The 27,103-nt window shown below is 37.7% G+C and overlaps 1 protein-coding gene across 2 annotated transcripts in view; it reads left to right on the plus strand.

Moving 5' to 3' along the window:
- HDAC9 (histone deacetylase 9) overlaps positions 1-27,103 on the plus strand; it is a 212,562-nt gene that overhangs the window by 35,779 nt on the left and 149,680 nt on the right. The window contains exon 2 of one of the 2 annotated variants that reach the window (XM_053468114.1): positions 7,267-7,350. The exons of the other annotated variant lie outside the window; for it this stretch is intronic. Coding sequence (XP_053324089.1) covers positions 7,335-7,350 — 16 coding nt within the window. The 5' untranslated portion in view covers positions 7,267-7,334. The remainder of the gene's footprint in view (positions 1-7,266; positions 7,351-27,103) is intronic. 2 annotated transcript variants of the gene reach the window in all.

Here is a 27,103-nt window from a genome sequence, read left to right on the forward strand (position 1 = left end):
AGTATATATGTATGTAAAAATATATTATATGTTTACTAAGCCTTTAGGCTAGTTATTTGAGCGCTAGTTGGTTCTGAGACACTGAAAAATTAGCCCTAAACATAGAGAAGGGATAGTCACCAAAAACAGCAATTCTGAAATAAATTTTGGAAAATAATGCCTCCAAACCCAGGAAAACAGAGACACTAAAAGCAAGAAAAGGTAGAAGAAAAAAAAATCTCAATCTCCTGTGTTCCCGTTGTGAAAAATGGGACCTCTACTGTCTCATGGGCCTACCAAACGGATCTGCCAAAATTCAATATTTAAAAACTGTAATGCGCATGTTCTAATTTTAAACCCACAACATCAAAAAATGTACCTTACCCATGTGGCATATTACTTTACTAAGAGGGTGTTGTTGAACACAAATAATAAGCTGTTTCAGTAATTGCATATGCCCTGGGAAACAAACTGAAATACGGTTTTTATATATAATGTGTTTGTTAAAAATGGAAAAAACTAAATGTCACAGTAATGTTTGAGACAGATTAGCACAAAAATGGTAAATTGGGGCCAGAATATCACATTGTTTGGAAACAGCGATGCACATCTTTTAGCCCTATAACTAAACATGGAAATATGGAAATACTCGGCATATGAAGTATTTCTAAAAACAGGACAAATACCCAAATACATTTTTTTTTTCATGATCAAAAGAATGCCCTATTTGTCCTGACCCCCCCCCCCCCATATATTTAGAAGTTGTGCAGGGTACACCAAATGAGTTAGTGGAAAATAAAAGTTGAAAAAAAGATATAACAAAAACACAAGGGGTTAACCTGTGAAAATACTTTATCATTTTCTACTTGGTATATCTGGAGGCAAATATAGTGTTTTATTTCATTTAACAGGAACCAGGTTGTCACATTAAACTTCAATGTATTCTCTGCCATAATCATGCATTGTTTTTTTCTCAATTCCTTTTTCATATTTTTTTCTCTCCTTATTTTTGTGGCCATAGATTAACATTAATTACAGAGAAATTAAATCCTAAAAATAAACTGCACTTGTTTACCTTGTTATAGTTGGTACTGCCTGGAGGCACATCTTTTTTCAGAGCTCTAATTATTGTTCTCTTGCTTGTGAACCAAGTCTTGGCAAAGAGCATAGTAGAGGCAAGAGACCCAGGTCCAGATGTGTCAGTGATATTTGTTGCCCCTTTTAGAGTATGTACAAGTTTGCAAACATATCAGATCACTTAGGTAACTATACTGACTTCATTTGGCAACTTGAACAGCAAATTATATGTTACCAAAAGGCTGAGTTGGAGGGAGTTAATCGTTGGTCAACGTTGTTGGTCTTCACCGTTGGTTGAGTCAGTTATGGGATTCAATGGGAGTTTGCCACCTTAACTCAAGAATTATGTGAATAGATAGGTTGTTATGACAGTCGACGGCTGAGTTTTCTTGAACTGCTGCTTAATTGATTTGGGGATAGACAAGTTAGTCTCAAACTTTGTGAATAAAAGCAGGCCAGTATCAAACTACCTCGTACCGGATATACAATTTGGCTAAACATGACAACATTTGAAGTCACAAGAGGGACAAGTTTGTTCTAGACGTGTGAATAGATGCTTGGCCAGGGGGCCAGGGCATTATAATATCTTTTCATATGACCTTGTGACGGAGTAACTAAGAAAAAAAGACAGCAGGGAAGATTTTGGAAAATGCAAGCAGGGTGCTGGGTTGTATAGCAAGAGGCATTAGAACCAGGAAGAGGGAGATGGTTCTGCCACTCTACAGATCTCTGGTCAGACCTCACCTAGAGTAGTGTGTACAGTTCTGGAGACCTCATCTCAAGTATGTACATTTCTTTCATTTGCAGATTTCATTATAGTGTCAGGTCCTCTAATAGATGACATACAGAGTACAGTTTTGTCTTGTTGCCAAAAAAGAATGGAATACACATTCATTTCACCATGCTTTGAAATGTTGAGTAGATTTTGATTAAGAAGTATTGACATCAATACTAAATCAATCAATATCTCATAATGGTGTTCTTTTGGTGTACTAGATGATACCGATGTGATTTTGATGCAATTTATATTGCCATTTTTGCAAATAAATTCAGTGGTGAGCCATGTGATTTTTCTTGTTACATATTGATTTTTTTTACACAGTAACATGTTAAGACTGTGGCGTCAAGCAGTCTGTCTCGTTGAAGCCTGCAAGGAGATTGCTAAGTGACCAGTCAGTGCTTACAATATAAAAGTCTTACTAGAACTTCAAGGAATTTTTACTGGTGTCTACTATTTTCACTTTACAGTCCCTATCTAGTTTGAGCATAAGTGCTCCATATCCAAGGAATACATATAAAACATTGAGCACAAACTCTTCTGGAACAGCAGGGAGTATGGATGTTCCACATTTGTTCTTGCTAATCTGCAGATTTATTAAAACTGAGGTTTATTCAATAATTTGTTAAATTGGGTGCCTAGGCCTAGGATGGCAGGTCCAGGGGGACAAAACCGGGGAGGAGATTTTGGGCGATCAGGTCCCCTGGTGTCCCACTGCTCAAAGGGCCAGTTACGGATATCTTTCCCAAACCATTTATGCTGGCACAGCATTAAGATAATGTCACATCCCGGCTTGCTGTACCTTTAAGGCGTGCTGACCAGGGAGGTGCAGGGGTTTGGGAGCGCTGCCCTAGGTTGAGCCTAGGGTGGCCCCAAAGGTAAATTCGCCACTAGATGCAGTTAAACATTTTCCCTTTTCCACCAAAAAAAAAGAAACCCAGAATATTTTGGAAGTTAATTAATGTTAATTGATTTTATATTTGTTTTGAAGACAATTACCATTCTTCTTCTGTTTCACAATTAAACTACTAGTAATGTCTTAAGGTAGATGTTTCAAATTCTACATTTTACAATTTAATACGATAAATATATCTTTGTAATGATGTCTATGTATTAAAGTAAAAGCAGTATATACATTCCAATGAACTCGGTTTCACCCGGAGAGTCAGGGTGAAGTGGCTTTTCACAGGTTCTTCGGGTCATGGTGCCAAATTTCCAGGTTATAGGATCAGCGTTTAAGCACGCCTCACTCTCCGCCCATTTCCCCTCCCACCCCTATGCAAAGTGTTTGGGGTTATCCCTGCCCATAAGCATCACCGGTCCCGCCCACAAATGTCACCAGTAACCCCTTAGAGGGAGGGATAGCCAGAGCCTAGCAGTTCCCAGGTGTGAGTATGTACATATTAAAACCCAACTTCTACATAAACAAGAGAACAGCCACCAAGATTAGTCCTCCCCATTAACTTAAGTCTGACCTATTAAGCGTTGAATGGTTTAGATCAGGTACTGTATGTGAGGATGAGGTGAGGAGAAGGAGAACTTAATGGCAAGAAGTTGATCAGATAATTCTGGCTCTGTCACAGCACCAATAAGGTGAATTTTAAACTAAATATCTAAAAGAAGAGTGCATTGGGGTCTATCGACAAAATGTTAAAGGTGTCAGTCAAATGAAAAGTTAACTGGATTGACCATACTCCACTGAAGTCCCAAGTCCTTGAATACCAACACTTGCAAAGCAACTTGTATATTCACTAACAGGGCCGGCCCTATAATGGGGCAGACTGGGGCAATTGCCCCAGGCGGCACTTTAGAAGGGGCGGCACTTTGCCGCCCCAAGCGCTTTTTTTTTGTTTTTTATTTGAAGCGGAGGAGAGAGAGGGGCGCCGAGTGGTTTTCGCTTACCCGCTCGGCGCCCCTCTCTCTCTCTCCTCTGCGGCGAGTCTCCCTGTTCGGTCCCGGTGCCGTCTTGTAATGCAGAGCGCCGGAAGTGACGTCAATTTCCGGCACTCAGCATTACAAGCCGGCACCGTGGCAGAGCAGTGAGACTCGCCGCAGGACTGTTTAAAGGTAAGTACCGGGGGGGGGGATCGTAGATTATGGCGTCGGCGAAGTTTAAAATGCCCCCCCCGGCGTCGGCGGGGGGGCGGCGTTTTAAACTTCGCCCCAGGCGGCGTTAAGTCTTCGGTCGGCCCTGTTCACTAACATTCATGCAGCATTTAACTTCAGAATAGTAAAATACAAGGGGATACGAGTCCAATACCTCATAGAGATGGGAAGGACTAACAAAAAGGCTGTATGTGGTCAACGTGGGCGTATGTTTATGTAGATAAGCAGTTCTTGAGTGACATGCTCTGGCCATAGCTCTCCCCAGTTAAAACCCACCTCAGTAGGAGCCACGCTCCCTATTCCTGAAAGTATAAAATGCCACCCTAAAGACATGTTATACGGTGATACCAGAAGCTGCGACAAGATGATGGACTTTTTAATTTAAAAACAGCAGATGGACCATAAATTGCCTCACCTGATGCAGGAGCTTCATTTTATGTGCAAGAATGCAGACAACTTAAGCTCACAAATCACGGCTCTCCATTTGCATTAGTACAGCTGTAACAGTGGTTACAGTAAGTGTAGGAAGAAAAATTCTTAATATGTATTTAATGGTAATACCGTATTCTCAGAAGATCTTCCATCTTAATAATTCCTTCTAAAAGGTGTTTAGAATGTTCAATATTTCCACTGCATAAATTACCACTGGCGTCTAACTCGGCTCTGGTTTTATTATTTCCCCATCTTTATTCATTTTTATTGCTCCTTTTTTAAGGGAAACGTGTTATCTATAAAATATAACACCTGAGGGGCATGTTATGTAGATGAGAATGAGAAGCGGAAGATGATGGCAGCCAAATTAATTGCACATACAATATTCTATGGTAATATGCTATGGTGGGATTTTTGCATGGGTATATAAGAGGATGTGGAAGAATGCTAAACCCATACTACCTTCTCAACATGCACCACTAGTCAGACCAAAGAGCGAATAGTGAAGGTAGCAGGTTCTTTGTGATCAGTTCAGCTATACCACATAAAGTTCATGTGTCTTGGTTGGATGATACAGAAGGTTTGGGGCTGAAATTGTGCACCTAAAGGTGAGTCTTCATAATTTCCTATCTTCACTTCCTCCTTTAATCTTAGCTGTTCCTAATTCTCATTTATTTTCGGTTCTTTAATCAAACCACAGTGCTTCCTACTCTGAGGGTGTTGCTTTGGTTCAGTATTATTTATAAATTATGTCTCAAAAAATGTCAAGCCTTTGCCACCTTCTGTTCCATCACACACTGTAGCCTGGATTCAAATATTTGATACATTTGACAGTTCTAAGAATAAGTAGATTTCAATTTGGATCCTTAAATTTGGTGTGTCAGTTAGGGCCAAAGTGGGGATAACTAGGTCATCCTGGCACTTTAAAGCCAGCTGGCACCTTTCCCCACGATTCAGGCAAGTCTTAGCTGTCAATCACTAGCAGGAATCCACTCCCTTTGAAATCAATGGAAGCAGGAGATCTCACATGAGCCAGTGCTCGAGCTGGCTGATAGTAATTACCTGTGCATGAGTACCAGGCCCAGAGTAGCCATCTGGCACACCGGGCCAATGACCAGTGGTGCCTTAGTAATGTGCCAGCAGAAGATCTGGTCCTGCATTGTGCGGCTGCTGGCTGGATACAGGTTAATGCATTCCTTCAAATGCATGTTCAGCTGAGCTCGTCAGGATCACACTGGGGATGACTAAACAGCTCTGGCGCTTTAAGGCCAGCAGTGCAAACATTTAAATTCAACACGTGGCTGCACGTGCGCTGCTGGCCTTAAAGCGCCAGAGCTGTTTAGTCATCCCCAGTGTGATCTTGATGAGCTCAGCTGAACATGCATTTGAAGGAACACATATCCTGTAAGGCATACAGCTGGGAATGGAGGAAACGGAACACAAGAATAGAGAGGATCTTGATGAATCTCTTTATGCTTTGCATGCAAAAAAAGCTAAAATACTAGGTAACTTGCGTATAATGACAAAGGTGTAATTCTTTGAAATGCCTTATTCCATTACATAAGTAGCTATTGATGGGCCACAAAGTCTTTGTCAGTGGTTACACCCTAAAGTATAAGTGTCCTTTATTTATTGAAATAATTATTAGGAATCCAAGGCATAACAGCACATACATACGGCTTTTGTGTTCTGTTAATTTGTACCGTGTGTAAATGTTAATATGTTTTGAAACTCTTTGTGAATTATTAAAGCAGGATACAAACTGTTCTTTAATCATACACCTAATGCAGATCGGTTTTATCTGGGCTTAATAATTTATTAAGGGACATACGTTTATTCATTTTAGCTTTGTTGCAAGGGTTTATACTCTGTCACAAGATATCAAATCTGCAATTTCTCTTTGAACAATGTAATCACATGCATCTCTAAGTACCCACCACTTTTAGAAAGGTATTGATTTGGTTTATTTAGTTTAATTCCCATTTCCCTTTTAATGGACACATAGAAAATATTAAAGTATGCCATAAATCATACTTAGATGGCAGGACGGGAATTTATTCAACAGTAATTTATGTGTTCCTGACCAGATTCAGGAAGCTATATCTTGTATCAAGAATTTTTTTTATTTTTTTTGCCTTTATATCATGTATTTAATCCACATGCGTCTTATAAAAGGACAACCAAAAGTAATTTGAACTGCAGGCAGGACGTATCTCTGGAAGTTATTAAAGGCGCTGTTCCATTTATTGTACATCATTTCTATGCCCTTACCAGAAATAATATTCAATTGTGATATTTTGCATACTTAATTATTTGTGATAAAAATTTTAGTGGGAAAAATAAAATAACACATTTGTTTTTTTCTTCTTCAGTTAGGGATATAATGGAAAAGTATTTCTTAAATGTAACGAGCAGAGCTGTAGGGGTTATTTTATTTCTGTTCACAAATAATAATGATGTTTGGCTGACTCCTGCAGACTGTATACTATATTATATTTTAATATTTAATGTATAGTCGATACACTATTAGCTCTGCTCATGCAAGGCCAATATGGCTTTTTGATCTATTATACTATATTAAGTTTATTATTCCTAATCATTTATTCCATCACAGACATTAACATTTGTTCATTTTCACTTCCCCATATTATTATTTATAAAAGTGGCTGTAAAATGATAATATAGTATTTTCTAGAGTGCACTAGTTGGTGTCCAGCTTGTCTAATTATCTGAGGATTCACATTTGAAAATACACATTTAAAATACAAATGTTAAAGACTCTTTAAAAGGCAGAACAATTGCTGGACATTTATAGATTACCACAAAAATGATGAAAATGATTGACTAAATTGGTTATGAAACCACATCCCCCTGTTGGGCTTTATCTTCCCCAGGAATATAATCATAAACCAATGTGACATGTTGAATCATTCCAAAGCAGAAACAACTGTAGAACAGAACAATGCAATGCTGTAACGGTAAGTGAAGTTCGTTATTTTGTTCCAGTAATATCATGTCGCTACTTTTTATGCCAAGTTCTGCATTTCTACTTGTTATGAATTCTTAAGGTTTCCGTAGGACACGCTGGGTCGGTTAATACGAACGAAGTGCAATATGTTTATTAGTGATAGAAAATAATGTTCTAGGATCACACATATGCTTGTTTTTACTCCAAAAGATTTTTGTCCAGCTGCTCACTTGCTCTTTTTTTATCAAAGCAAAATTGTGTTTAGTTGGTTAAAAAAATAAAGTATTCTGGACATGATCTATTTTTACATATTGTTAGCTCTTATATAGTATGTTAGTCTGATGCTATAATAGTCTGAGTTCTTGGATCAACACAACATAATGAAAGTCGTGAACACCTAAGTTCTTGTGGTTGTCAGAGTCGGCAGCCAAGCCACTAACTATCATACCTGGGAACTTTCTAAATGAGCTGACCCTAAAACTCTTGGAATATTAACTGTTTGAAGATTCTATGTAGTGACTCTAATACCTTGACTGTTATTATTTAAATATACACTTAACTGAGCCACCTGCGTTCAAGCAGGGATATCAACCATAACATACTGTGAGCAAAAGCAATGGAAGTCTTAAATATGATCACAGCAGTGCAGAACAGGAAGGAGTAAGCTCAGAATCTGAGACTGGAGCAAAAACCCTGATAGCTTCCAGGTGAATGCAAACCACCTACCTAAAATGGCATGCTCTAAAACAGAATATGTAAATGTGCTCCTTTCAGTATTGCATATCTTATCTTAGTGTGAAGGTATCAGGGATATTATAAATCTGTGCTACCAACCCTGCTCTATATGGACACCCAGTGGTGCCCCCTGCCACTTGGCTCACTAGGCGATGGCCTCATTCCCCTATAGGTATGTAAATTTGATAACTACGGCAATATGGTTAGTTCAGTGCTTATACAACGATAAGAGATTATTTTGTTTTACTTTTCAAACAGTGATTAGCACCTTTGCTTCTCGACAGCCATTTTTAATTTAACACTGAATATTCGAAATCTTTTTATAACAAATTTGACCTACTTAGAAAAAGTTTTGACTAACACTACATTTTAACATATGTTTTGGTATTTTTTTTTTACTTTTGCAAATTAAAGAAAACTAATTTTCCCAGCGGGCCCTTTTGTAGCAGAATTTCCATCTGTGCTAATGTTCCCTTGCACTCTCATGCAATTTCATAGTTTCTTCTACATAAAATTGTTCATTTTTGTATATATTTTTAACATCCTATTACAATTGTGTCAAGCCTACTTATTACTCATAGTAATATTGACACGTCCAAACAGACGGGGTTTTATGAATCGTTGATTCCTTAGACTAGGCTGCGTCGTGTTGTCTTCTAACGCTGACACCTGCAAGTCTATCACATTTGATGGATGTATAAAAGAATGCACATAAGAAATATGGAAATAAATGGAAATCAGTACATGTCTAAAGATAGATTATACTTCCTTTCTGTGGACTATAACTGGCGTGAGACCCTGATGGTAGTTACATGCTTTTGTCTGAGAGCTACTTCTTCATAGATTCTTGATCATAGTTCCAACCGCTAGATTCTGTTTGGATCTAAATTTAGACTTTTATAAACAATTTGTTCTATTTCTGTTGAAGAAGAAAAGTTTGAAGCATTTACAAATAGACTTTGTTTTATGACAAAAATTTAGCTCCATGCACTTTGGGTTTAGGCTGAAATATGTTCTCCATTATTATTGGAATAATAATGTTTATGCAATATATGGAGAGATACAGGGGCAAAAACTGGCCTATTGCATTTCGCTAAGGATTCAGCACTAAGGGCACGTGGCACAGTAAGCTTCAATGAAAATGTGTCTTTTTAGGGATTGCTTTCATATTTCAAAGTCCAGGAGAAAATTGGGTAAGACAAGATACTTTACAATCTTTCTGTGTGGGCAGCTACGTGCTATTTTTCTAGCATATACTACATATAAATCATAACTAATTAATTGATGATGTGAAACATTTCATTTTACCAGTAATCGTCATAATTAAAGGCCTGGGCTACTAAGTTTCTCCAACTAGAAAGGTATAAAACAAAGCTGTATATCTTTTCAATTATTTTTGTATTTTAGTAGTTAACCTCATTAACAGCATGCATTTATGAACTGTGTTATATGCATTCTTTTTGTGATTACAGCCTGATTACACAAACTGAGGTTGCCATCAGAACTGGGCATTAACAATAGCCTGAGACTGGTGAAAAATAATATTCAATTTGAGGGCAAACTGTATTGGCACTGGTAATCTCTTTTGTTAAATATAGCATAGTGGGTTTCATGAACTGACTAAAAGTCAGACCATTGAAGACGTACAAAGCAGCAACTCTAAAACCATACTCACTGGTAAGCCATGAACTTTTAATACATTTCATATACTTAAATGTAGATGACATCCTTATAACACCTTACAATTTACCAATGTAAACCTATATACCATATTTGCTTGATTATAAGACGAGGTTTTTTTCAGAGCAAATGCTCTGAAAAATACCCTTCGTCTTATAATCGGGGTCGTCTTATAATCAGACCTCAAATAGGTCTGACTATGAGACGACTCAGATCCAGATCCCCCGCAGCTGCAGGGGACCTGGATCCTCTTGTCAGCCTCCCCCCCGCCCCACTTACCGGTGCTTCTAAGTCCCCGGTGTGTAGCCGGGGCAGCGTGTAGCTGCAGCAGGAAGGAGGTGTGGCTAGCAGCGGGGGTTGTCTGCGTCCATCGCGCAGACCTTCCCCGGCTGTCAGAGATCAGAGTTCCCGGCACCAGTGCGGCACTGGCACGGCACCGGCACGGCACTGGTGTGGGGAACTCTGATCTCTGACAGCCGGGGAAGGTCTGCACGATGGACGCAGACAACCCCCGCTGCTAGCCACGGCTCCTTCCGACTGCAGCGTAAGTTCTACACGCTGCCCCGGCTACATGACAGGGGAGTCAGAAGCACCGGTAAGTCGGGGGGGGGGGGGCGGGGGAGTGTTAAATGGGGGGCATAAGGCATTTCTGGAGGCAGAGTGCTCTAGGAAATGCCTTTTAACCCCCTTAATGCCACTTTGCCTCCAGAAATGCCTTTTTAACTCTCTATACGCCACTCTGCCTCCTGAAATGCCTTACACCTCCCTATATGCCACTCTGCCCCATAATATGCCTTTTAACCCCCGTAATGCCAGAGTGGCATGTAGGGGTATAAGGCATTTCTGGAGGCAGAGTGGCACATAGGGGGTCAAAAGGCATATCATGGGGCACAGTGGCATATAGAGGGTTAAAAGGCATATCATGGGGCTCAGTGGCATATAGGGGGTATAAGGCATTTCTGGGGCAGATGTGCATAACTGGGGGGGCAGGTTGGAAAATAGAAGGAAATAAAACCAAAATATTTTTCTCAATCATAGCTTTTATTAGTAGCTTTTAAAAATAGTTTACATGAATTAACATTTACTGGTAAAACTTTTTTCCTATAGGGTCGACTTATATTCAGGCTTTTTCTTTTTTTCCTAAATTAATATTCAGATTTGGGGGGTCGTTTTATAATCAGGGTCGTCTTATAATCTAGGAAATACGGTATTAGGCAGGTCATTAAAGGGTGTAGCTATTCATAAACAACACTTCTTTTATTAAAAACTCTAACCCTACCTTAGTAAATGTACCCATAATATATAGTTATAAAATATGTGGATTACACGCCAAACCTTTTTAGGTGACCAATAGATTAGCAGCATTCTGTCTTCCTCCATCAGAAGCCTCACATATGATTGTACACACAAGGCTTCTATGTGTAATCAGATGCACACAGGACATATTTTGGGGGATTTACAGCCACACCATCTATGAGGTACATTAGCTGTTTTGGCCCAATTTGCCAACTACGTATCTCCTAAATGGTTTTCGCTTTAATGTTTAAGTAATCTACTGGTATCATGTTATGTGCATGATGAAGGTAGTCCATATGGGCAGGTTGACAGCAACCGTGTAACGCTAACTGGATACTGCTGGAGGGAGAGTTCAGAATATAAGTTCCTCTGGTGGCAAAACAAATTTAACCTACTTATATGAGGTCCCTGGTTAGATAATAACCACAACACAAAAAGCAGAGTCCGTGGTTTATTCACTAAGGTGGGAGGTTGGCAGGTGAGTAAGCAGGAGAGTTGTAGTTTGAACTTGCATATCCCACTAGGTATTATGAATAAGAACAATGCATTATGCAGGACCAGCTAAGCATTCCTTGTGGGAGAAACCAACTATGGTTGGTCCTTCTTAATGCATTAGAAAGTTGGTGTGTTTAAATCACAACTTTCCTGAAAACTGCTCTACCAACTGGCATTTTATGAATAAAATTGTGACATTAGACTAAAAAACATCTTATGTCACTAAACAATATTTGATCCAGTTCTGTTTTTCATGGATCTAGTTGAGGAAAGCCCAACACAAGTGTCTGCTTTGGCTAGACTTAAAGATTGAACTTTGTCTATACTCACGACGTTTCCACCCATACAACTTCCTCCCCAGGTAACTGATTCAGCCCTCGTTAATTTAATGATTGATAGTAAATGTAACAATTAAATCTTTCATCTTTCTGCAATTGAACTACAATCCTTGGTTTGCTGAATCACCCAACTTAATGAGAACATCATTCTGATAGAAAAGGCTATTCTTTTAATATCCATTGATTTCTGTAATACGATATGTAAAGCTGTTGTGTATTATTTAATGAACTACTTTCTAATTCTACTTTTAATTAATTATGATTTATTATGTTTCAAGATATACTAGTTGGACAAAATCTACATTTTATGCGATGATGTCATTATATCACTCTTGCAGTAGCATATTGAACTTTATTGTAACTTAGTCTTATTTCATGCTCTTTAAACACACAAATAAGTTGATGCCAAATATAGCAAAATTATTAAACTCTCTCAGGGAAGCAAAAATAGAACACGTTTTGGTGTGTTTGTTCATGAGGAAGTTCTAACACTTCTTCGATGTATTTTTAGCAGAGCAACCTTTCTTCGCTTCTTCATCTGGTAACAAATGGTTCATATAAACATATAGTTTGGGTGGAGAGAAGGTAAATGCATGTGCTTCATTACTACGGATGTGCAAATATATATATATTTTTTTTAATGTGGTACAGTGATCTGAAGGGTGGTATGTAACAAGCATTTATGATTTAAGGGTTAAACTGACTTCAGAATTCCTCACATCAATGTCCCTCACATCTTTAAAATCATTGTTAAAGAATCACATTTGAATTGCATGATTACTCTGTAGAACGTAGAACATTTTAGAATGCGCATAGAATAGTTTGTTATGTTATTTTATATTATATATAAAATGCACATTCCATGAGTATAGTTTCATAATAATTGAGTTGCGATGGCTTACATCAATGTTATGGGGATTGTAGCTCCCCCTGCTGGTTGTGAATCGGAGGGAAATGCCTTAGAAAACACATATTGTTACATTAAAGTTCTTAAAACTATTGTCACTATAGAATTAAATGTTGCTAATTGTATGAAACATTGCAGAATTCTTTATAAAAGTGAAACACATAATTCAGGGTTTACCCAACATATACAATTATAAACGTATAGGTTTATTTTTTAAACCTCTTAAAGTGGTATTGTTTTTTTTCCAGGGCAAGTAAACCATATAAACCATATTTATACTATAAAACAATAGATATTAGGACTAACATATAAAAGAGTAGGTAAAACACACACACTTTTGCATGAAAGCTGCCCCTGATGAAAAAAATGTATGACCAGCATCATCCCCAACTATAGTAGTTTATTTTGTTGGAGAGCACTTTACAATTACATTGTACACTTTATATATATATATATATATATATATATATATATATATATATATATATATATATATAGATAGATAGATAGATAAATATAGATATGTGTATATATATATATATATATATATATATATATATATATATATATATATATATATATATATATATACACACAACAAGAGTTTTTTATTTTACACTGAGAGAGGCACTTTTTGGAGACATTTTTTACACTGAATTTTATATTTTTTAAGATTAAATGTTTTCCCACTTTTTAAAATTTTTATTATTTTCAATTTTCTTCTTTTTACTGCTCTTTTTTAGATAGTACACCTTGACTAGAGATAACCTTGGGGACAGCCTGATCTCCTGCACATGTTGTAAGCCTTTCTGATTTTAGAGTTTCTCCTCCAGTAAAACATATTTTTCTCTTGTATGTTTTTAAACCTATTTGTGTATTTAAATACATTATTATTTTATTATTATATTTTGTCTTCTTAATATTTATTCTGTAAATGATGCCCAGCTATATTAGCTGTTCTTTGGGCTCTCTCCAGAACACTCATTTATGTCCATGGCCTTCAGTACTCTCTTAAAAGGCATGACCATCATCTTTCAATACAACCTGGCATCCTGCTTGAATTTCCCATCACATCGGAAATTACTGAAATTATATTTTCAACTCATAACATAAAAAAAAAACATTTAAGCAAAATATACTATTTTAGCCCAAAATATTTAAAAGCTCTTGTAAACAATGCAGATTTCTAGCAGGTTTGCATGCCTTGACTGGCACAGACCTCACATCTCTTACCTTACAATTGTGCAGGAACAAGGAAATCTCTGAGTTCTAACATCTACTCATGGGGACCAGGAGAAGAAGGACCTGACCCAACAGGTGGAGAAATGTGGCTGGTACAATGGCAGCTGCATGACTTGTGACCTCTGTTGTTATGCCACCGATTGTGACCATCATTAGCTAAGATTTTTTTTTTTTTTTTAAACTCCCAAAGAGATTTTTTTTTTCTGTAATAAAATCTTGTTCTATAGTTCTACACTCCAAAAAGGCATAACACATACAATTTGTCATTTGTCTTCGCACAGGCTTCAAAACAGTAAAAACACAGCTGTTTCAATCATTAAGATAAGGCTAGGACGTAACGGCTTTCAAGTTAGAAAAACCTGTTTCTTTTATAATTGAACTTGGTTGTTGGTTGTCCATGCTGTGTATTGTTTTTCTCCTTGGATATATGGCCTTTTTTTATCCAAGGGAAGCCTAGAGAGTGAAGTTCCTACTTCAGCTGTGGGGTCAGGGTAGTAGATCATATATTTTGTCTTGTAGAGTGAAAGATTAGTGAGGCCCATTGCCATTAAGACAAACTACAGGCTTCTCAGCAACAAAGGTCAAAGATCATTCAGAACTATTTATTTGCTTTTAAAACCTGGGATGGAATATGATTAATGCAGGATATTAGCTTATAACTGTGCAGGTGCTGTCATGGGAGCTTGACCCTAATCTAATCCCCAGTAGTACAGTCAGCACAAAGACATATACTTTGTTGTTGCCGAAATGTTGTACGATTTCTAGTTCCCACATCTGACTGATTTGTAGTTTTAGGGTCCATACAAGTATTCCTTGAGTGGCCAAACTTTAACCTCTTCCTCTCCAGTAACTGCAGTTAGGAGGAAATGTTTGTTAATGTTGTCATCAGCTTTAATAGAACATTGTTGTATAATTTTGTAAATATGTGATAACAATAACCCAATATTATTTTTTCCATTTCCTTATACAGGTACCCTCACTTTAAACTATGCTATGTTGCTATTTGGTAACTATGCAGTATGGTTCTAGCAGGATAAATAAAAATAAATACAAGTTTTCTTCACTGATTCATGTAGAAAATAGGCCCATGATAGACAATTCGTCATAATTTAGCAATATTGTTTCTGAATGCAGTTCCAATAGTTTTTTATGCGATACTGCCACCTTGTAGTAGTAAAGTAACAAAGTTCAATAACAATTGAAAAATATAGTATACCATGTGCTGTGTTTCTGTTCATATCTATATTTTGTTTTTTTTATGTTTTGAGAGAGATTTTGTATTTTTATGAAGATATATTTGGCTTATTCTCAAGCATTGTGTCCCATCACGATATCTATTGATAACACAGTGTTGTTTTGTGGACGCTTTTAGTTAACTATGCATTGTATTGAGTGTTGTGGAATCCCATTTGGACGTTGCCTGTTCTACAGCTTACCTTTCATCACAAGTTCTTGGATCTCAAGTATCCCTGTGACATTGACAGGTCAGATTTTATGGTTAGCTTTGCCAGTCAACCAATTAGTCACACCAACTGAACCACCAGGCTTAAAGGTCATTATAGCACCTAACAGACCACCCTAATAATATGTCATGGGAATGGAATTGTGGGAGTTATGATTGAAAAGCCGAGGCTGCTTGTGTAAATAGTCTTTGTACCTAAGGATTTAAATATTGTTACTGATGTTTTCTTTGTTTGCATACATGGATTACATAGTTATGTTTGAAAACTCCACCATATTCAAAGTATCCTAAAAAATCCTATTTTAAGCACACATCAGTTTGTGCTAAGAAAGGGGAAAAATCGACTGCCAGAATAATTCCAAATCAGCCCCTTTTGATCAACCAAAAGTACCCTTTCATGTCAGAAAGCAATCCAGTGCATTTGTAAAACCCTTTACCGTACGGTACCTTTGGTCGCCGCCTCTGTAAGAAGTGCATTCCAGAGCTTTACACCCCTTACTGCAAATAATATCTTTCTGTTTAATATAGTATCAGCAGCAAGCTGCCTCTGACAGCCCTATATAGAGGCAGCAACAATAGCCATGCCTTGACAATATAAATACATGGCCCAAGGTGGATAGGTCCATCACATGCTTTATCCAGTTTAGACTATAAGAACAAAAGTAATGGGAGATCTGACCATTACACCAATAGGGACTTTTATGATATCACATTCTAAATACATAGACATTAATATGTAGTTGGTCCCTCTTTTGCAGTAATAACATCATTCCACTCTTCTAGGGAGGCTTTCCACAATATTTTGGAGAGTTTCTGTGGGAATGTTTGCTCATTCATCCAGTACAACGTTTGTGAGGTCAGGCAATGATGTTGGACAAGAAAGCCTGGCTCACAACCTCCATCCCCTTCAGCATACCAAGACATTTTGGACAATGTTATGGTTTGTTAAAACAGTTTGGGGGAGGCCCTTTCCTGTTCCAGCATGACTGTGCCCCAGTGCACGAAGCAGGGTCCATAAAGACATAGTTGGATGAGTTTGTTGTGGAAGAACCTAACCGGCCCGCACACACCCCCATTAAACACCTGTTGGATGAACAGGTTGCAAGCCAGTCCATCTTGTGGGATGACCAACTACATATTAATGTCTATGTATTTAGAATGCGGTGTCATCAAAGTTCCTGTTTGTCTAACAGGTGTCCCAATATTTGTCCATATAGTCTATGTTCTTCGGAATGGAGTTTTAACTAAACCTCCAACTATAAGAAATAAACCAATGACAATTAGTGGGTTTATTTGCCAAACTCATTGACCTTTCTATGCATTACTGAGGATTCTTTGAAATTTCCCGTTTATAAACGCATGCAGACTCATTAATAATGAATAAGTAGAAGAGTAGGATATAAACTTAGTGTGTATTTGCTACATTACCTTTGTATCTGAAAATCGTTCCATTTAAAAAATATCATTAAAATGCATTCATGGCACTTGAGAATAGTATTGAGAAGTGTACATTTCATTTAAACTCTTTATATATTTTCACAGTTATTACTATGATTGTTGCCAGTTATCACAGTGGTTTGGGTTTGCAACGTTATGCAAAAATATACAGTATTTTTTTACATCTGAATAAAAGGAATAATGTCTGTTTTATAGGACTTGACTTTAACAGAGTAACTAAGTAGGTGCCTAATAAATTAATAAATACCATTATCTAAAGTTCTCTTAATTGTTCTCAGTCAGAAATGATGGGGTTAAAAGCATTTCTTAGAAGTGGAATGTTCTCCTAAGAATAATTGGTTTCTTGGGAGAGGATGATGTGGAATTCCTGTCTGTGCAGCAGGTCTGATAGGTGGAATGTGTGGCTATGAGCTCAGCTGTCATGACATACTTCAGTGCTTATTCTACAGTGAATAAAATCTTGCTGGGATAAGACGCAGCAAAAGCATATGGTGCAAAAAACACATATTGTAAATGACTTGAATTGTGCTTTTATTCCCAATGAAGATGCACCTGCTGTCTAATTTAACACATTGTTCTCATGAAACTATGTCTTATGAGATATCTAGAGGACGTAATGTGAGTCTGTAACTTTTCTCACTTTACAGAGCAGTGCACTAAATCATATCCAATGGTGTTTACAGATTATATATATATATATATATATATGCACATAAAGTATGTGCATACCGTAACAGCAGACTTTGTATTCTTGGGATTTGCATGATTATTTATTCTCATAAAGTTAATGGTCAATTTCATTCAAGGTAGCTTTTTTTTTAGCTTAGTTGGGGTGAATTTATTTTACGGGTATTCTTCTTGGCTAAACTTAATTACTATATTTTTCATACTGAATGATGGTTCAAATACGTAAATATAGTGTAAAGTAAGCCTAAAATTTATGAAAAAAATCACTATATAATTTGCCTGGGTGCCTTAAATAATAAAGACTGGATAAATTGGTGAGCAAACAAGACATGCTTTTTTTTCTACAAGCCCAGAGCCACTTTGGGAATTTGGTGTCTTTTAATTAACAAAAGCAAAAAGCTGATATGAAACAAGAGTATGTAACTTTATCTTCAAGCTTCTTCTCAATAACATCATGAAATATTTGTAATAAGATTCTGTACGGTAGGGAAGGTAAGTAATTTTACGGAATTTAACATTTTTATAACTTCATTCCATATGTAAGTAATTAATTATTTTATTAAGTAAAGTGCTATCTCATTCATATTTTTTCCGGGAATATTTAATTGCCATGTGAAAAGAAACAGGCAGGTTGTTGCCATGGAAACCAGAAGCGTTTTTTTTTTAATTTTTTTTTAATTGTGTGTCTTTTGCAGTCACACATGTTTTCTTTGTATCTTTCTGTGGAATATCTTTGTTAGGAGGACCATATTTTCTTTTACTCAGAGACTACACATTGAAAAAGTGTGAATTTAAAAAAATAATGCTTTTTTCATCTATTACATGTATTTAACGTTTTTTCTTTTTGTCGCTGAAATTTGGATTTAAAAATGTGTATAAATATTTGTAAGTGTGCATGCCTTTCTGTTCCTGTTAGCTTATTGAAGCACAAGGAAAGGATCTCTTCCTGATAGTTGCGGCTGTTTTTATAATTCAGGTACTGCAGTTTGCATAGTATATATTATTATATAAAGCAGAATCATTATAATTGCCTCTAGAGGGCGCTATTGTAATGTTGCAAAACAAAACAGATATTTTGTGAAACCAGGAATCTAAAGAAACACTAATTCTGGATTTGATATCTAACTGGACAACCAGTTCTAATCCAATACACACAGACACACACAGACACACACACATAGCTTTCAGAACGCTGGAAATTAAATACACATACGCAAAAAAAGTACTTGAATTATACTGTGAGAACCCAAGAGATAAACTATTACATGTCTGCTACCTTAAACTATGAGAAAAAAGCTTTGTAATGACTAAGCTCAATTTGATTATGAAAGGCCAAACCTTGTGAGCTCCTTCTGCAACAAAGCTGTGTTGGAAAGATATGGTACATAGTTAACTGCATAGGAAAGGGGCATTCACGAAATCTCACTTTACTATGGATTATATAAGGCCAGTTTTGCGCTTCTTGCAGGAGAGCCTGGCACTACGTAGACTATAGTTATGCATGAGTGCCTACACCTTTATATTGTTAGATCATAAAAATGAAGTATTGTCTCGCCTATTGATATGCGTGGCAGCACCATAGCTGCTAATTAATTTGCCTGTGTCCCATTGAGACTGCTGAAAACGATTTGTAGGTAGCTTATGGCAAATAACCTCTAGGGAATTATCTTAGAACCCTCTAGATGAGTATCGTCCGCTTCTTTAAATGTTTACGGATGGACCTTTGTAAGTAGACCAAGTGATATTGACTACATAGTGTAATACAAGTGTACTTAAATACTTCTGAAGCAGGCTTGGGAACACAACTATTTACTATACAGAAGTTTACCAAGGTAAGCCATTAAAGGCTGTATGGCTACTAAAGTGGGGTTTTTTTTAAGGATTTTTGGTGCACATAATATTGCTGCAAATCTAGAGGTTTCCATCCCATATCCTATTGGGAATAAAGAGTGGACATGGTCTAAATAAGAGTCGAGGTGAGAAAACCAGTATAACTCCAAGCTTAATGTCTAGCAGAGCCCAGCTCCTCAGGAGGGGAAAAACTGCAAGCGAGATCAATTCTGACCTAAATGCCCCACTTTTTCTTGAGTTTCTTGCTTGCATTCTCCCCAAATCCATGATAAACTTTCAAAATGTTACTTAATGCGACATTAGATGAATATGCTGCTCAAGGGACTTAATTACAAACCCAACCCCCAGATTAAGTTTTGTAAAAAAAAAAAAAAAATGTATCCAAAACAAATATGAAGCTCATTGTCGGAATTCTATTACAGAATCCCTTTAAAACCGTTATTCTGTAGCTAGGGTTCTCTTTAAATAAACTTATAGCTATAAAAGTGATCTGATTGTTTATCTTGTCTGAAATGGCATGGAGGCGGTACCATTAAACCTAGAACTAGATTTAAATCCCATTATTAGCATCTTGAATCTCAAATGAAATCTTCCGTCTCAGTTTACCTAACGGATTAAATGAAATTGTAATCCACGCAGGGCAACGGTTTTCAAACAGCTCTGCACATCACATTGCGTAAATACAGTATGCAATTAGACAAACGACAGACAAAAGTAGTTGTGTCTGCCTCATTAAATTGATAGTGTATTCTACTAAATGCTTTCCTTCAAAGAATCCAAAATGCCTGATTGTTATTGTATTTGTCACAGTGGATAAGGTTTCTTTTATGACCACATAATTCTGACCTTCACGTGCTATTACATTACAAAACCAACTCTTTAGATAATCAAATCAGGGTAAAATGGTTAATTAGCTGTAAATGGGAGCACTTTAATGTTGTGCAATAGCTTGTAAAGACACCGATCTATTTGCGCTTAAAAACCTTGTTGTTTTAACCCACACGAGTCTGTAGCAACTCCAGACATTGTGTGTGTAGATAAGCTTTGTTCCAGAGTAATAACGGTCACTTAATGGGGAAGTCTCGTAGAAAAATAAATATATTCCTTTGTCCAAAAACTTCCTTTTCTAGGGAACTGTCATTGTAGGCAGCCGTGCGATATTTTGCCTGACTTTCCTTGCTCTAACACCACCCTGAGTTGATTCTTTAAGACAGTGCTAATGTAGTCCTGTTTATCTAATGAAGTTCTTTCTTCCATAGGCTAGTACAAGTCAGAGGTTCCCTCTGGGTGATTAAGACTATGTCACAGGGCCATCCTTTGTATACTGCAAAACAGGTCTAGGCCCTCGTGCTCCCACCTGTCCTGCTCCCAGGTCCCTTGGTAAACGAGACACCCAGCATGGTCCTGCAACTCACTTTACTTGACCCTGCAATAGAGAGGTGTGAGAGCAAGGGAGGATGAAAGAGGGCTGTGAGGAATTGGGAGCTGAGGGAGAATAAGGGATGTAAGAGGGGAGATTGACAGGTGTAAGAGAGAGGAGGAATGGGAGGTTGTGTATGTATGTATGTATGTATGTGTATGTATTATCATGCATTGATTGATTTCTATATCGTCATTAAATTCCACGTAGCTGTATGATATATATGTACAGGCAAAACACAATAAAATAATACAATTTTTGTTTTCTATATCGTTTTCATGTTCCGCAGCACTGTACTATATACATGTACATGTGAAACACAATAAAATAATTTGGCAGACAAAATTCAAGAGGTAAGGTGACAACAAAAATGGCACCAAACCTAATGGCACCCACCCCTTAAATAACCATCCATTAACCCCTCCCCTACCTTTTAAAAAAATGCTGCCAAGGCCTAGCCCTACTCGGCATCCAGTCAAGGGCTCACTCTGGCCCATTCTGAGCCCCCTGGGCTTCATGACATAGGCACTGTTTTGGTACACGGAGAGAAGCCCCAAGCACACAAGTAAGGTAAATAGGGTTACCTTCATTTTTACATGCAAACTATTAATGATTATTGAATAATATTCACTCTCACATGAGTATATAAAGGAATAGGAATTCAGCAAAATGCACAGTGGTTACATGAGGTTATTGCCAAGGCGGCCCCAGCAAAAGTCAAATCACCCTGGACGGCCCTTGTTAGCCATAAGGCAGGATGATAAGGAAGGGAGATATTTGTTCAGTAGATTGGGCTAAGGTAACAGATCTAGAAGACACACACAACCATAAACAACACAATATTTGTGAAAAATCATTTTGATACGACCCTTAATGGACAAATGAAAAGACTATTTATTTGTTATTCAGCTTCTCATTAAACCTAAAATGAAACAGGCAAGGCCTTAGGAACGTCAAACATTCTGGAGGGTGGGAAATAGAAATCAAGGTTGGCATATACTGAAAACAGAAAGTTAGGACACTGTTCCCCATGGTATACCAATGTGGGTTTTTGATAGGTATACATTTTGCAGGAGTAATCTTTAATGGCCTTTTCCATTTATTGTAACATACACCAATAATAATAATAATAATAATAATAATAATAATAATAATAATAAAAACTTCTAAACGTCAGGCCAGAGTACATAGCTTCAGGTTATAAGTATACATTTTGAAAAATCTGAAAAATATTTGTTTGATGTATAGAACTATAAAACATAGGATTTGGGAGAAGATCACAGATCCCCTTTATACATACCTCCTCACCTGTTGTCTCTGTAAGTCAGATTGTTATGTTACATACTACTTGTTATGTCCTGTCTACCCATTGTACAGTGCTACGGAATATGATGGCGCTATATAAAACAATAAATAATAATAATAATACATATGTATAGGGCTGCAACTAACGATTATTTTAATAATCGATTAATCGGCCGATTATTTTTTCGATTAATCGATTAATCGGATAAAAAAAACAATATGCAAATTTTTCGTTTATTTAAAAGAATTTTGCATTGTGCCCCCACCCCTTTGCACTGTGCCCCCACCCTCACTCTGCCCTGCATCCCCACCCCCACTCTGCCCTGCACCCAGTCTCACAGCCTGCCCTGCACCCAGTCTCACAGCCTGCCCTGCATCCCCACTCTGCCCTGCACCCAGTCTCACACCCTGCCCTGCACCCAGTCTCACACCCTGCCCTGCCCTGCACCCAGTCTCACAGCCTGCCCTGCACCCAGTCTCACAGCCTGCCCTGCACCCAGTCTCACAGCCTGCCCTGCATCCCCACTCTGCTCTGCACCCAGTCTCACACCCTGCCCTGCCCCCCCACCCCCACTCTACTCTGCACCCAGTCTCACACCCTGCCCTGCATCCCAACCCCCACTCTGCTCTGCACCCAGTCTGCCACCCTGCCCTCCCACCCCCACTCTGACCTGCATCCAGTCTCCTGGCCCCACTCTGCCCTGCACTCACATCCTGCCCTGCATCCCCTGCCCCCCCACCCCCTGTGCCGCGGACCCCCCACCCCCTGTGCCGCGGACCCCCCACTGTGCAGCGCACCCCCCCCACTGTGCAGCGCACCCCCCCACTCACTGTGCAGCGCACCCCCCCACTCACTGTGCAGCGCACCCCCCCACTCACTCTGCCGCGCACCCACACACACACTCTGCCGCGCGCACACACACACACACACACACACACACTCTGCCGCGCACCCAGTCTCGCACATAAACATTCGCACAGACAATAGACATAAAGAGTACTTACCTCCGCTACGAACTTGTTCCACTTCCAACTTGATAGTAGACGCGCGTCACATCCGTCGTCACGTAGCTTGAAGAAGGCGGAGACTGCAGAGCGTGGAGCAGAAGCGGGGAACGCTGGCGGAGGTAAGTAAAAGGAGCCTAGTGCTCCAACGACGAATCGATCACTCGATTAATCGATAACGGAAATCGTTATCGATGATTTCCGTTATCGATTATTATCGATTTTATCGATTCGTTGTTTCAGCTCTACATATGTATGATTTGTAATCTTGGAGACATGTTCCCCACCACTCATCTAATTTTAAATGATTGCATCACCAAATTGAATATAACATGTAACAATCAGATTTAATTGTACCAAGTGACTGCATTCTGCAGTGTTCTGGAAAAGAAGTAATTTATCCAAGCTTAAGGTTTTTTTCACATTTTTTCAGACTGCCTTTTTTTACATTGATTTCTCAATGATTTTCTGTGTCCGACAGAGAAGGTGTCATCTTTGGTCGCTGGAAGCGATTTCTCGTGTGTTCAAGTGAAATAAGCCTATACAGGATATTTTCCTGTTGCTGTCACACACATCGCTACATCTTGTAAATTATTATGTTTTCTTTCCATGCCACAATGAATTGAAGAATGTTATAGGAATATTTTCCCAGCCACCCCTTGATTTCACGTTGCTTTGGGACTCGTTAAAAGCATTGATTCTCTAGCCGAACAACCTTTCTGTAACCATCACAGCCAGTTATTCCCACTGTGCCTAACATACTGTTGGAGAGGATGCTGGTATGAGCCATGTCATGGATCGAGGTGGACATACTCAAAAAGAAAGTAAAAACAACTAGAACTAGCTACAAATGACATGTTATAGCATCATCAATAATACAGTGATACCGCATTTTCTTTCTTTCATATGATTTTACAAATAATATTTAGAAACATACAGTAATGTGTCTAAAGCTCCTTGATTCAAAATAAGTGCAGTTTTTTTTTTTAAGTTTTATTTTTGGGGTTAATGACAACACTAGGAAAAATTGTGCAAAAAAAATGTTCTTTTAATTTTTTTCCGCTGACACCATCTGCTGTGTGATGCAAATCTTGCCCCATCACCTCCCATAAAATTGGACTGTTTTGATTTTCTTCTGGCAGAGACTGTCTAGACCGGCTTCATAAAGTATTACTATACTTTACTACCAAGGGTGACTTAGACCAATACAATCTATAACGCAATTTTCCGGTTTTGGAAAATGATTACAGCATTAAAGATTAATTATAAGGAAGAATATGAGGAAGATTACTACTATTAATAATAGAATATCGCGTATAGTCTCTAATAAATTTTTAGGTATTTATTTCTATTGATGATAAGTTACATATCTGATCATTGATCGCTTCTATGCTGCACTTTTTTAATTTGACACATTTAGATTTTTTACATAATTCTATAACATAGACTTCTCATCAATGATCATAATACTGCGTCTGGGGTATTAAGGCTAAATAGTATTTATCAGATTCACATTTATCACATTCTGTTATAAGCCACATAATACTCAGTGCTCTGGGACCATTTTCTCTCATCCATTTGGGTTCCGTAACATCCCACTGCGGTCCATAGAATTGTTTTTGGAGGTACTTTTATTGCAACTACGATGTAAAAGTTTCATTAATGTTTTAACATCCTGACGGCTGGCATTTATAGTGCCGGAGGATATTTATATTAACATGATATCTCCACTACCAACCAGATTACAGACAGTCGTTATATAATCCATAATCCATAATAATACAACGAATCCTGCAGAGGGGAAATGTTTAAGCACAAATGCCTCGTATCAGGTGCAAGGATTTTTGCCACCCTAGGCAAAACATAATTTTGCTGCCCCTGGCTCCACCCCCACAAGCCCCTCCCCTTTACCACACCCACGTATACACCCACTCCTCCCCATAGTGACCGCGGCCGCACTTCTAATGAATGCTTTGCCTATAGGTGGCGCCGGCCCTGCCTCATATATATATATATATATATATATATACATATATACATATATATATATATATATATATATATATATATATATATATATATATTAAAGCTGTTGCCAGCAAAAACTCCATAAGGGCCCTTAGAAAATGGCTGTGGGGTTTCAGTATATGGGTCCTTTTGTTTTTCAACCTTCTGATGTAACATTTTCTAAAGAGTTTCCTTTCCAAGATACTTGATATTATTCCCGTTATTTCACAATAGATCACATGAGGGCTATGATCGCCCTTTTTCAAAGCATTTTTGCCCTTGACACAATGATTAATATAGTGTACCGTAGAACATCAGCTTTACTCAACAACATATTTGTTTTCCTCTGCAAAAGGCATTTCAGTTCAGCACATGAATGTCTCTGGATCCCTCTTTACACATCACATGGAAGTTGTCATAAGGCAACCTTGAATTGATGATGAAGTTTATGGGTTAAAGGTAAAAAGTATGCAACAGCTAAAATATGCGGCCGATAATTTGTTGCTTTAAAATGTGTTTAGCACTTTTAACTGCAAATAGGACAGTTGCTGGTATCTGGAATTTTTATGAGTGTTTTTAAGTATGTTAGTTATTGAGTTATAATAATATGAGGTCCCAAAAGTACTTTTGCAAAAACATTGACGACATTGTGCGTCATATGTTCTGGAAAAAATGCACATGATGAGAATATATATATGTATAAAAATATAGCCTGATAATGCAAATGTTAAAGATTAAATCATCCAATAGACAATGCTACATAGCTACTTTGTGGTTGCCTTCATTCTGACACCATGGACTGAAAATATGGGCATTGGTATTGTCAAAAGAGTCATATATCCCCAATTTTCTAGAATTCTGGTAAATCTGTGACCTGTATCACAAAACCTTTATAAAAAAGTAGACAATGTACCATTTGTGGGATTATCAGATCCTTGCCATGTACCAATTTACCGTTGTACAACATTGTAGCACTTTGTTGAGCTTTTCTTTGTGAACCTTGTGTTCCTGCGGCTCCTAAGAGCCCTGGATGGGCAACCCCATGTTATATCAATCATTTATAAATCATTTAAAAAGAATTGCAATGAAGCATAATTAACTATTTTATTGAACATGATCTAATTATATAAAGAATGTCATAAACACGTTACAATAATGGATCACCCACTTTTATTCTTAATGTTTTATTTATTATAGTGCAAACTAATCATGTCTGCATTTCCCCACACCCACTGGCATCCGGTTGGCAGACAGTCATTCAAAAGATCTTCCCTATGGCATTGGCTACTGATTGGCCATGTCATATCACCGGCAGAAGTCTAATGATGTCATGAGTCCTTTTCGCAAATAGTTACAAATACAACAAAATTCTACCAAGCACAGAACATTGACATTCTTTCTGAAAATATTTTCCAAATCTAGTAAATGCTTTCAACTTCTTGCAAAATAATTAGAAACTAGCACAATATTTTATTTTGGTTAATTCATAGAAAACGTTTTCATTCACAAACAAGTGTTGCTCACATTAAAAATTAAAATAATTATGGTCAAAAATAAAAAGTATGTAAAGTATTTTTTTTAGTCTATTCTCCCTTAAAAACAGACAATTCTTAAGTATATCCGTTTAGATGTTTATAGCCTTACTTTTATATTTAAAACATGGAATTTTTTGAAGTGCACCAACGTTGGAGGGAGCATTTTCTTAGAGGTCTTCTGACAAAAGGTTCTTCAGGGAAGGGGTTCATTATATGAACAACCAGAGTTCACTTCATTCCTTAAGGAGCGATTTTGCATCTGGCTTGCTGCAGTTAATATGGAATAATTTCATTTGCAAAACAGCTCACCCGTTGGAAGCTCAAGGGTCCCTGGCCGATG

This window comes from Spea bombifrons, chromosome 5 (genome assembly GCF_027358695.1).
Source record: "Spea bombifrons isolate aSpeBom1 chromosome 5, aSpeBom1.2.pri, whole genome shotgun sequence".
NCBI classification, from domain to species: domain Eukaryota; kingdom Metazoa; phylum Chordata; class Amphibia; order Anura; family Pelobatidae; genus Spea; species Spea bombifrons.